General features: G+C 37.5%; 2 protein-coding genes across 2 annotated transcripts in view; one reads left to right on the forward strand and one right to left on the reverse strand.

Annotated features, from left to right (window-relative positions):
- Positions 1-4,703, forward strand: part of LOC138402669 (anaphase-promoting complex subunit cdh1-like) — a 7,128-nt gene extending 2,425 nt beyond the window's left edge. The window contains exons 2-3 of the mRNA XM_069500239.1: positions 2,374-3,339; positions 4,596-4,703. Of these exons, the coding sequence (XP_069356340.1) occupies positions 2,374-3,339; positions 4,596-4,703 (1,074 nt within the window). The remainder of the gene's footprint in view (positions 1-2,373; positions 3,340-4,595) is intronic.
- LOC117984316 (dnaJ homolog subfamily C member 10-like) overlaps positions 1-13,829 on the reverse strand; it is a 67,700-nt gene that overhangs the window by 9,333 nt on the left and 44,538 nt on the right. The window contains exons 20-23 of the mRNA XM_034970951.2: positions 13,396-13,502; positions 12,985-13,150; positions 12,276-12,418; positions 11,456-11,580 (exon numbers count right to left, since the gene is read on the reverse strand). Coding sequence (XP_034826842.1) covers positions 11,456-11,580; positions 12,276-12,418; positions 12,985-13,150; positions 13,396-13,502 — 541 coding nt within the window. The remainder of the gene's footprint in view (positions 1-11,455; positions 11,581-12,275; positions 12,419-12,984; positions 13,151-13,395; positions 13,503-13,829) is intronic.

Raw genomic sequence — 13,829 nt, forward strand, 5'->3', positions numbered from 1 at the left:
ATACCATCAGCTCGAAACTTCAGTCTAGTGCTGACGTCACTAAAATGGCGGCCACGCGCTTTAGCCATTTGCGAATATATATATATATATATATATATATATATATATATATATATACCGTAACCTATTGTGCGTCCCCTTGTGCCATTTTTGCATATAATGTGGCGTCCGCCTGCTTACGACGTCCAATATACGGGCGTCGAATAGGAGACCAATTGCAATGTTCGCAGATTGTCATGCTGATCTTAAAAAAAAAAAAAAATGAACAAAAAAATGGACGTCAATTTACTTTCAATCTAGCTGTACTGAGTATATATATAGTTCCACTAGTTTTCGTTGCAAAATTAATAGCGCTATCGTCGATTTGTGAATACTTTCATTGGTGGCCGTATTTGACTTCCGAATGAAATTTTGAGATGCGACGTTGCCGTTACGTGCAAATAAGTAGTAAACAAATAATAAGCAAATAGTAGATCATAGGAGTTCGTTTTGTTGTATTCGCGCGTGCGTGTTGTAGGAGCTCGGATAGATTTACTTGTTTATTTGAAATGAGAAGTGACGTCCGCCTCTTTATGCAAAATGACCAGTGTAAACCGTCGAAGTGCTAGGATAATGAAATTGGTGCGAGGACTCAAAGGTAAGATACAGTATTTGAATTCATAATATTACGTAGTAGGTACCTAGACCTACTTTAGTCCGAAATCCGAACCTATCACTCATATCCACGAAACACAATATGTAGGTAGAAATTGGTACCTAGGTAGTAGGTACTATACTTAACTTAGCATCAAATCATAAGGCATTGGTCAGGCAGCCGGGGAACAAACTTTTTAGTGATTAATAAATAACAAGCTGAATTTTGGTGAGTAGGTTCGTTTCAACGAGACGAACAAGTTTTTCCTCTATGAAAACTCTCGATTCAGGTAGCTAATCGAGTGGGCAGGTGTTAAAAATTTCGATTCGCTCGGGTGGAAAATCGTTTCACTAAATTTGTAGGACTATGTAACAATTGTATAATGAAATGCATTATACAAGTATTACTAAGCTGCATACAAGTGCGAGTCAGACTCGCGCACCGAGGGTTCCGTACTCTAGAAGTATAAGTACCTACAATCTGTTTTTTTATTAGTTTGTCTTAATTACTAGCTTAATTAGCCTCTAAATTGTATGAGCGCTCATACAACTCAGAGGTCTATCTTAATTGGCTTTAAATATGTATGTATGGGGACACCCTTTTTCCAACTTTTTTTATTTTGTGAAAATTATCCTTTATTTGTGCTGTAAGACCTAGCTTTTCGCCAAATTTCGTAATTCTAGGTCAACTGGAACTACCATTTAGGTTTTCGACCCAAAACCTATAGGGTAGTTCCGGTTGACCTAGATTTGTCAATTTTGGTTAAAAGCAAGGTCTTACAGATCAAGTAAAGGGAAAATTCCGAAAAATAAATAAAGTTGAAATTCAAGGTAAATTTTGGTACTTACAAGTTTTCGTGAAAATCTAAATTTGCACATATCTTTTTATTGTGTGGACTCAGAACCTTAATTTTAATAAACCTAATAGGGACTATAGACCTTAGTATCTGGTATAAATTTCAACTTGCTAGCTCTACCCGTTCCTGAGAAAATCGGTGGTGACACACGGACAGACGAATAAAAAAGTGATCTTATAGGGGTTCCTTTTTTACTTTTTGAGGTACGGAACCCTAAAAATCAGCTGGTTATTAATAATATTCTAGTGTTCCCCACTCCGAATATTTCCAAATAATGAGGTCATAAAAATGATTTGATTATTTATAGTAGGAGGCCGGGCTAACTGATTTAAAAAATACTGAAACTTTACTTTATCATACTAAAGAATTATCATACTAAATTTTAACTAGCTTATGCCCGCGACTTCGTCCGCGTGGACTACTCAAATTTCATAAATAATGGAGACATAAATTGATATCTGGCTTAATTTTAGATCTATTGCGAGGATCTATATCTGAATTAAAACATAGATAGGAAAGCAAGTTGCGTGCTTTCTGCAGCTACGGATTGTACCTTAGACTATAAAACCCGGACACTGGTAATTTAAGTCCTGGGTCCGGGTTCGCAACCACTACGTTGCGACTGTCTGTGTTATGTACATAGGTACCTAATGTAACAGATTATTTCAGATATTGAGAATCCAACTGAGTCTAGAAAAAAAAGCGATGCTTCGTATTACGAGAAACCAAGAATAATATCATTAGTAAGTCCCTAATTATTTATTTCACTAGTCCTATTTTTAATTCGCTTAACTGGGAAACAAAGTTACTTGCTGCCGCTAAATAAGTTATACACTAATTGTTCAACAAAGTAAATCTCATAGGTACTTAATTTATTTTACAGAGACCCAGACACAACCTCCCGTCCTACGTACCGCCAAATACTAGCATTGATGATTCATTTGATATTAATGTAATGAGAAATATAAGGATGAAACATATGTACCGTCCTGCGGACGACGATACTACCGCAAACAGTTCGAATTTAAATAACGACTTGACGGATGCTTTGATAGATGATATAACAAATTGTACTGATGACTCGCCTCATGTAGGGATTCATTCGAATCTGAACGAAACATGTTTGCCAGACCAAAGACCAATAATTGAGACCGAGACACCGCAGAACACTTTGTTGTCAGATTCAGTTGCAACTTCTAGTCCTCCTATGCTTGATGTAGCCAGCTACGTAATCATTGGAGTAAACTCTAATATTCTTGCTGATGACAGTTATAATTCAATTATCGAAAATTCTGATTATTCAAATGTATTGGAACAATCTCAGTACCAAATGCATATACCACCGAGTGAAAGTGATGAATCGGACCTAACAAAAAATCACACAATTACTAGCCAGTCTTTATCACATGTATTGGAGCAATCTCAAAACCAAATGCAACTGCCAAGTGAAACTAATGAATCGGATATCACAAAAAACCACACAATAACTAGCCAGTCTTTATCACATGTATTAGAGCAATCTCAGAACCAAATGCAACTGCCAAGTGAAACTAATGAATCGGATATCACAAAAAATCACACAATTACTAGCCAATCATTATCACAAGACCATACCACTAGTCCTCTGATGCAAGACACAGTACCTACTACGTCAAGTCACATGCCTAATTTTCCTGATGACAATAGCTCAGAGTTTGACGACAGCGACAGAGACGTAACGTTCAATCCTGCGTCTGAAGATTCTTCCAGTGACACAAGTTACACTGAAGAAACGGAAGAAGTATTGAATGACACATATCATCAAAACCAACAATTGAGTCTCGGACGTACTCGCTTAGAGAAACAACAGGTGAGTGAGATCTTTACTTTTTACTTTACCTCTGAGACTATGAAGCTGCATTAGTCAACATTGCCTGCCCGTAAATATTATTTTTTCAACTTGAAAATAAATCAGGAATTTATCCTGAAGCTTGAGTTTTGGTACGACACAGAAATCGCATTTTTTAGGATTCCTTACCTGAAAAGGAAAAAAGGAGCCCTTATAAGATCACTTTGTTGTCTGTCTGTCTGTCTATCTGTTGTGTCTGTCAAGAAAACCTATAGGGCACTTCCGTTACCGTTACTTGGGTTACCGTTGACCTAGAATCATGAAATTTGGCAGGTAGGTAGGTCTTATAGGAAAAGTACAGGAATAAATCCGAAAACAGTGAATTTGTGGTACCATCATCAACAACCGATGGACGTCCACTGCTGGACATAGGTCTCTTGAAGGGACATCCACACGTCACGGATTTGCACCGCCTGGATCCAGCGGCTCCCTGCGACTCGTCTGATGTCGTCCGTCCACCTAGTGGGGCTCTTCCAACGCTGCGCTTCCCGGTGCGAGGTTGCCATTCCAGCACCTTGGGACCCCAACGTCCATCAGTTTCCCGAACTATGTGCCCTGCCCATTGCCACTTCAGCTTCGCAACCCGCTGAGCTATGTCGGTTACTCTGGTTCTCCAACGGATCTCCTCATTTTTGATTTGAGAAACTCAAAGCATAGCTCAAAGCATCTCTCCATCGCCCGCAGAGTGACTCTGAGCTTTCTTATGAGGCCATAGTTAGCGACCATGTCTCAGATCCATATGTCATAACTGGCAACACGCACTGTTCGAAGACTTTGGTCTTCAAGCACTGAGGAATTTTGGACAAGAAGACATTTTGAAGCTTTTTGAACGCTGTCTAACCGATTTGGATTCGGCGGCTACCTCTTTCAGAAATTTCTGGTACCGTCTCCAAAAAAAAATTAAAATGTGTTCAAAATTTTCAAAGTAAGAACTATATCAAATAGAGTATTATATGAAAGGCTTTACCTGTACATTCTAAAACAGATTTTTATTATTTTTATGCATAACAGTTTTTAATTTATTGAAAAAATTCCCGAGTACGGAACCCTCGGTGCGCGAGTCTAGGCCGGTTTTTTATTGTTCCACACTAAAGCTTGAAGAAAAGTTTAAATTTAATTTCAATTTATTTAATTTCATCTCAATCACGAAAGCCTGAGAAGTTAATATTTTATTAGGCAAGTTTATTCTGTAATGTTAATTGAAATGTTTCTTTCAGGATTTGACATCGAGAAATAGTAAAGACATATATACCAATAATACTACTAATGACCAAGGAAGACAGTTGAAAGAATCAGAACCAGGGATTATTGTTTTTTTTTGTTGAGCTTGATGTGCTAAACTTGGCGAGACATATATTCGAAATCACACTATGGAACCCGAAGTACAAAAAATCATCTCTTATCCTAAGAAAAGTTGCACACGCAAAAAATCTAATAACCAACTTACGTAAAAAGGGAAACTATATTAGAATGTTGTCACATGCGTTAAACCTATGAAAAAAAGTAATATTTACCCATCTATCGATTACTTGCCATGTGAAAAAATGTTAGGGTTCTACTCCAGAAAGCAATTGGTGGAAACATAAAAAGTCATGTCAACCGTTGTCCGAAACCTCCAATACTCAAGTTCAGGCTCAAATTTTATGTTGCGTAACCTAAATATAGACAAAAAACTTAAAGATGAGGTATTTCCTAAAATGAGACCAGATAAAATTTCACTAGAAGCTAAAAAAGACCCGTTGATCTGTGCGTTTGGAGCCCAATATTTAAGGATTCATCGAGAAAAACATTTTATAAATGTCACATCGCGAAAAATGAGAGAATTGGCTAAATTGCTACTAGAATTGAAGAAAATGAATTCAACCCTTAAAAATTTATTAGATTGCCTTAAGCCTCAAAACTATGAATTAATTGTTACTGGTACCAAAAAAAGTATCAAGTTACGATGACAAAACAGATCGCTATGGTGCTTCCAACATATGCCATGAACATCAGCACAAGCCTAAAACAGTGTTGCAACATTGCAATAATGACAACATTAAAATCTGGCAGCAGCGTGCAAACTGCTACAATAGAAGCTGATCTTAAGACGCTTATTCATCTCATCGAGGCTAATTGGAAGTTTGATGTTTCGAGTCAGGCCTGCAATGACTTAAACTTGAAGAAATGGAATAAAGTAACCATTGTTCCTCTTGCAAACGACTTAAAACTCCTCAAAAATTATCTTTGCGAAAAATCTATGTCAGCGGCATCTAAGCTAAAAGAATCTGAAAACAGTAACATTGAAGCGTACAACACTCTGACAGAGACAGTTTACTGCCGCATTCTTCTTCTCAACCGACGTCGGCCTGGTGAACTACAACGACTACCACTCAGCACCTACCAAGAGTGCAACAATGACAATAGTGCATATGAGGAATTTGACCGAGCAATTTCAAGTGCGGAAAAAATGTTGGTAAAAAGTTTTAAACGTATAGTCATAAGGGGTAAAAGAGGTCGAGGTGTGCCTGTTCTGTTGACTGACGAAGTCCAAAGTGACATAGATTTGTTAGTCTCTGTGAGACGTTATTATATAAGTGATAAAAACGACTTTTTATTTGCAAAACCCGGAACGGAAAGTACATTATGTGGCTATAAAGTATTGAAAAAGTACGCAAGTGCAAGTGGAGCTAAAAATCCCACAGCTATTACTACAACAAAGCTACGCAAACATTTGGCTACATTAACCCAGATGTTTAACCTGAAAGAGTCTGACATTGAGCAACTCGCAAATTTTATGGGACACACACAGGCTGTACACAGACAAAACTATAGATTACCCGATGACGTGTATCAGACGGCCAAACTATCCAAACTACTGTTGCTCATGGAGAGTGGCAATGCAGATTCTTATAAAGGCAAATGTTTGGATGACATAAATTTAGATTTGGAACAAGATTTGTTAGAGAATGCAGAGCACCACGATAATAATGATGGTGATGAGATAATGGAATACGATACTGCAATACCGACTGAAAAACCGAATGAAACGGACTTTACAAACGATAACCCTGTCATTACTCCAAAGTTAACTCCACTTAATGATGTTACCAATGCTACAGAGACTAAAACAAAGAAAAAACGAAACCTTGTTCCTTGGACCACACAGCAGAAAAATATAGTTACTAAGTTTTTTTAGCAAACATATAAAAAATAAACAACCACCAAAACGCCATGAGTGTGAGGATCTTCGTAGTCAGCATCCTGATATTCTGCACAACAAAGATTAATTAAAAATAAAAGTTTTCATACAAAATGCCTATACAAAAAATAAATAGGCATGTTTATGATTCCTCCGACGGATTACTCCAGTGCTATTATTTCTTTTGAATGACACTGCCGGTAGTTGAAACTACATCTCGTTCTCGCAGTCCAATATACGGACGTAAAAACCATCCTTGTACTGTACAAGGATGGTTTTTACGTCCGTATATTTATTGTTTTAACATGTTCTTCCATTTAGTTATGCGATATAGTCACCTTTTGGTGATTTTTTGTCTGTTTACACTATAGTAACTACTGGTAGTTTAAGTTTTAGATTTGATTTAGTTTCCTTACATTTACACAGGTATATATATGGACGCCTGATACTGAATGACATCTGACGTCGAAAATTTTAAATTTAGGTACAGTACCCGGCATACTTTACGTATAACATTTGGTGCTCGACCGCCTAAAAGAGCATAATCTTGCTAGTATTTTTTTCAAGGATCCCTTAAGTTTGAGAATAAATTATCCACTTATTGAGATTTGTTTCGGAAAATGGAGTCTATTGCAGATATTGACAGGTTTTTAAATAAAGATTTGTTTTATCATATTCTGACTAACAACCTAATATGGCCTTGGGAGGAAACTCATTTTAATATAAGATTTTACTGCTTTAATTGCCAAAGGGTTGTCGATTTGTTCAATAAACCGTGGCATATTGTTGCTGACATGAATTTTCCTGAAAATATAATTTATTTTCTTGATCGTGTGGAGTTTTGGTGCTCTCATTGCGAGTTTTCTATATATGATCATTATCCTAAAGATGAGTGCAATTATTGTTCCTAATCTTCGCAACATTATTGTCATAAGTTATTGCCTACTTAACTTATCCTTTTTGTGTGAGACTATATTTGTTAAATTATGTAAAGATTTATTTGTTTTGTAGTCAGTTGACATATATAAATTATTATTTGTCTTAGATATGGACGCTAAATTACTTAAAATATGCGTATCGTGATTTATTTGGCATCCGTATTACACTAGTTTTAATTGTATCTAACTTTTTGTAAGCTATGTTTTATAACTTAGGTAAATAATACTGTTAAAGTTGATTATTGTAGGTTTATAACCCATTAGCAGTAACTTTTCTGTCTTAGATATGGACGCTAAATTACTTAAAATATGCGTATCGTGCGTTATTTGAAATCCGTATTACACTAGTTTTAATTGTATCTAACTTTTTGTAAGCTATGTTTTATAACTTAGGTAAATAATACTGTTAAAGTTGATTATTGTAGGTTTATAACCCATTAGCAGTACCTTTTCTGTCTTAGATATGTACGCTAAATTACTTAAAATATGCGTATCGTGCGTTATTTGGCATCCGTATTACACTAGTTTTAATTGTATCTAACTTTTTGTAAGCTATGTTTTATAACTTAGGTAAATAATACTGTTAAAGTTGATTATTGTACGTTTGTAGGTTTATAACCCATTAGCAGCACCTCGCGGTTTCACCCGCGTAAGTCCCGATCCTGTGGGAATATCGGAATAAAAAATAGTCTATACCTAATATTCCTCAAGAATTAGGCTATGAAATTAAAAAAGAATTTTTGAAATGTATCTAATATTTCCTGATATTATCACGTTAACCAAATCAACTCTTCAGCTTTATAATATTAGTATAGATATACGGACGTAAGAATACCCTAAAATATTCACACTCAGTATTATTAGACGTCCAAATATTAGAAAATTTCGATATCTGACGTCCAATGTTGTTGTTGATTTTTGCATTTGTATATGTACAAGAATGGTGAGCCACACATGTTGACTTCCAAAGCGCTCTTGTGCCGTAGTTGCGCTCGATGTTTGTCTGTGTTTTCATAATACGAACGCCAGATTATAGTTATATCGTCATATAACTCTTGATTGACGTCCGTATATTTATTATTTTATCATGCTCTTTCATTTAGTGTTTTGATAAAGGCATATTTGGTGATTTTTTTGTCTGTTTACACTATTATAGTGCTTGTTTTACTATTAAACTTGATTTAATTTTTAACATTTACACATAAGGGTGCGTTTCCACTGAGCAGCGCGGAGCTGGGTGGAGCGGAGAGGAGCGGACCGTGAATTGGCCAATCACCGTGCTCGAAATCTCCATTCCGCATCATTCGAGCACTGTGATTGGCTAATTCACGGTCCGCTCCTCTCCGCTCCACCCAGCTCCGCGTCAGTGAAAACGCACCCTTATATGGACGCCAGATTATCCTATAACATTCATGCTGAATGATGTCTGACGTCCGTATTATTAGTGTCCTAGCTGATACCCACAGCTTCGCCCGCGTGGGCTTGGGTTTTTAAGAAACTTTTGATTTTCCAAGACATATAGTAGCTATCAGTTTAGCTTTAAATGATTAAGTAGGTAAGTATTAGGTAGGTGTCATTTTAGTACCAATAAGCGTTGATTATAATTAAGCGTTTGTTTCATTGAAAGAATTATGGAAAGAAGATACTTGTTTAATAAATGTTTAGTTTGATCTTAATATTTGTTTTATTTAAGTACCTACATAGGTTTTCACTATTATTATCAGTCTATGAAGCAATGGCTGGATCATGCGTCATGCTCGTGAACGGGTGCCACCGTCGGAAATGGGGCTACTTTTGTCTGCCCTTCTTAACGTGTGTAGAATTGTAAGCACCATTCCGAACCAGTGGTAGATTCATTTGTCGATTCGAAAGCTCTTGTAAAAGTTTATCTGAATAAAAAATATGTCTATTCTATTCGGCTTTGCTTCAGCTGTCCACAAGATAGTTAAGCTACTTCTTGTAACTTTTTTGTTTTGAAAAGAGCAACTGCTGAGTTTCTTGCCGGCTCTTCTCAGCAGAATCAGCATTCCGAACCGGTGGTAGATTCTTGACATGTCATAAGAGCCACACGTTGGCCTACGTGAAATAAATGGTTTTTTATTTTGATTTTGATTTTTTTGATATGGTGCTCTCTGCCCTGCCTCTAGACTCCAAGAATTGACGATCTGTAGATTTTAATTTGCTCTACTAAGTACCAATATTTGATTTTTTTTTGTAAACTAAGTAGTAGGTACCTAGTAATTTATGATAGGTATGAGATATCTACCTATCTATGAAATACCTGCAAACGAAAGTTCCTATAAGAGCGGCAACGTCGCATAATACAAAGGAATTGCTATAAGAAGGAAAATGAAATAACAGTACATGTATTTCATGGGAATCCTGATAACTGGTAATATGGATAGGAGTCCTTATTGGTTTCTCTCTGTCTGGCAATATATGAATATTTGTATATCAACATATAGTGATTATTTAAAAACATAAGTTGAACACTATTTTCGACTTATTAGACTAGTATTCGCTGACATAGTTTGTGAAAATTAACTGCAAGTGGTGGACGTTACAATAATGCGAAATGAAAGGACGTAAGATCTGTATTGTGATGTAAATATATATATATATATATATATATATATATATATATATATATATATATAATATAATGAATATATATATATATATATATATATATATATATATATATAAAATAAATATATATATTTTATGTATTTTATATGTACCTGTGTATATCTTTATGTATATATATATATTATTATTTAGGCATTTCTGTGTCTATTAATATATATATTACTTATATTATAATTATTATCTTTATGTTCCCTAACAACTTACGTACACCTTAAACCCAGTTTCACTAGCCTTTAAATCCTCTTCAACCTAGTTGCCTGGTAGAGATGGCTTCACAGCGATAAGGCCGCTAATTGTATGTTCTTCTTTTACATGTTTCTTTTTTTGTCTTTTATTTTTGGTGTACAATAAAGAATATTAAAAAATAAAATAAAATTTCATGTTGACTAGCTGGTCGTCAATGCGACCGACGCGGACGCGACGACGCGACATTACACAACACACTGTAATGTTTAAAGCCCGGCCGCATTACAGCGGCGCCGCACAGCGCGGCACAAAGCGTCAAAATATTATTTCATTCATTTCGTATGATGCATATGCCTTACTAGAGCCTCGCTTCACAGCGCGGCGCGGCATACAGACCGTTCGCTATAACTTGACCTCTGCCGTCATGTTGGCACCATTGCTTTTGTTTGCTTTATTCCTTAGTAATTAGGGATTTTTCGTAGACTGAGTAAAGAAGCTAGACTAAAGTACTGTGTAACCGCATCTGAGATAGCGAAAGCACGACGTAACGATGAATAACACGACAATTACCATTGTTTAGTAGTCAATATTTGTTTTATCCGATCAACAATATTTATATTAAACGTTTTTTATGTGAAAACAAGTAAATAACTAATGAGAAATACAATGACGCCACGAGTTCTCAAAGTTTGTTTTGCAACTAAAGTTGTAGTCCTTGGAAAAAACCAGTTACACGATAAGGGACAAAAATAGGTTGGCTGCGTCTCGGTTTATAACATTAGTAACTTTATCTGTGCTCTCTTTTTAGTGTGAATGAGAAAGCAAACGTTCCTTTGTCTAGATTTTTTACTCAGTCTACGGTTGCATGACGTACTAGAGCAGCGCTGCACAGCGCGTCGCGACGTAGAGACCGTTCACTATAACTTGACCCCGGCGGCTATGTTGGCACCATTGCTTTGTTTGCTATATTCCTTGGTTGTTAGGGTTTATTATTGTGTGATTTGTGTGTGCCAACATAACGTTAAGGGGTCAAATTATAGTGAACGGTTTGTAAATAATATATTGACGCGAAACAACGCGCCGTGCAACACCGCTGTAATGCGGGCCGGCCTTTTACACTTACGTATAGAACTGCTTGGAGCCGACTAGATAGAGGCGCGCAGTCGGCGCGCGTATGTTGCTACAAAACCCGCCTCCCTGCTTTGGACACGACAACACGCCTACGCGCATTGATTCTAGCGGCCGGAGCTGCAAATTAAGTAAAGGTATGATTCCGAACCACGCTGCACGCAGCAGCGCTGCCGCAACAGTGCTGTCACCAGCTGTCACAGTCCTGTCGCGGCACTACTGGTCCCCATACAATCTCTATACGCTTATATGACATTACATTCCGAGCTAGGCAGCAATGTTCCGTTACATTGCTGCCTAGCTCGGAATGTAATCTTATCTAATGTAAATCATACCTTGATATGTTACCTTGAACAACCCAAACTATACTCTATCCATGGAAAGAATTTAGTATAGCACTCTCTCTGTTACGTAATCGCATACAAATGACAGAAAAAAAAATCACAATTCCTATAAGATTTTTAACACCCGTGCAAATTTCGCTGCTATGATCATTATATGTAGTTTCAAATATGGCGCGGTACTAGTCTTACTTCAAACGCATAGTATAGAACGCGTCAAACAAATATTCGGCCCTGAACTTAACCGCAAGACGAGCCGCAATAGGGCCGCATTTTTAGGCGTCATTGGGCCGTAACGAACGGGAGAGCGGAGCACACCGCGCTCGCCATGTGGCGCTGGATTTGCATTAGTGTGAGTGCTACATCCGTACACAATAAACGTACGTGACTCGATTGTACCGGCGCGAACTACTACCCGGTTTAAGCTCAGGTACGATTATTTGTTTGGCACATACTATCAAAAACCATAGTTACCCTCTTAGCAATAAGCCTGAACTCATGTCTTAGTTCGTCACAGACGCGGCCGCATCTCCCCGGCAAGTACGCTACGAGCCACACGTGCTCGCGGTGCGTCACGTCCATGATTTCTAACGCTTGCTCTTCCGTTATTTCAAGCTCTGCAAGCGAGATTTAAATTGGACTATAGTCGATTTTTTAATCAAACAACATTTTTTGACGTTGCCGATGCTACCAGATTTTTATAAAAAATAAATAGTGCGAGGGGCAAAACGAATCACCAACTGAGTTGGTACACTTGCTACGGGTAACTTTGGAAATGTGTAACATTGTGAGTCGATGGTTCAATGGCATTACCAGAACTCACCCATATGAGTTGTATAAAGTATATAAATTTACCAGAACTCTCCCATGTGAGGTATGCAAAGTATAAACTTACCAGAACTGTCCCATATGAGTTGTATAAAGTATATAAACTTACCAGAACTCTCCCATGTGAGGTGTGTAAAGTATATAAACCTACCAGAACTCTCCTATATGAGTTGTATAAAGTATAAACTTACCAGAACTCTCCTATATAAGTTGTATAAAGTATAAACTTACCAGAACTCTCCCATATGATTTGTATAAAGTATATAAACTTACCAGAACTCTCCCATGTGAGGTGTGTAAAGTATATAAACCTACCAGAACTCTCTTATATGAGTTGTATAAAGTATAAACTTACCAGAACTCTCCCGTATGAGTTGTACAAACTCCAGCATCTCGTCTTTGCTGGCGTGTCCGTTGTATGTGTGTCTGTTGGTTCCGTCCTGCAGCAGAACCACGGGCTGGTTGCGCGCCACCAGGCGACAGTACTCATCAGTTGTGAGGCTACACGACATTATGCCGAACTGAAATAGGAACAAGTACTTAATCATCATAAATAATATCTGTCCCGGCTGTACTCACGTGCTTAGTCGACGTTAGCCCGACTAGTTTCGAACCCATCTGGGGTCCTTTTTCAAGGGAGTCAGTTCGCGCACGCGCCGTGGTTGTGACTGCGGGCTTTAATATATGCGTCTATTTTTTGTCTATTTGCTATAATATATGCGTCTCCACAAAAGACCCCTAATGTGGTAACTCGAAGCCAACTTACACTAATGTCAGTATCGGCCAGTTCTAAGCACAGCTCTGTAAACGGGTCAAGCAGATGATCCCACGACACTTGATACGGCGCCACTAACAATACCCACGATGACATCTCTGAAACAAAAGTCACATACACCAAAAATAAGATCGTTGTATTTTGGAACTTGTGTACATGGTAGGTACTCTGCAGAGAAAACTTTGATAGCGTCATTGAGAAACGCGTAGCGACATCTATTTTGTGTTCGTTTCAAGTTGTTCCATCACTGCGTGCAGTATTTCTAGATCTTTTGACGACCTCCCTGACGCAATGGTGAGCGCTGTGGTCTTTTAAGTGGGAGGTCCCGGGTTCGATATCCGACAGGACAAGTTTCGAAATTTTACATTTTCTAAACGGTCTCTGGTCTGGTCTGGAGAGAGGCTACGGCCATGGCTAGTTACCAC

Source organism: Maniola hyperantus, chromosome 8 (genome assembly GCF_902806685.2).
Source record: "Maniola hyperantus chromosome 8, iAphHyp1.2, whole genome shotgun sequence".
Classification (NCBI taxonomy): domain Eukaryota; kingdom Metazoa; phylum Arthropoda; class Insecta; order Lepidoptera; family Nymphalidae; genus Maniola; species Maniola hyperantus.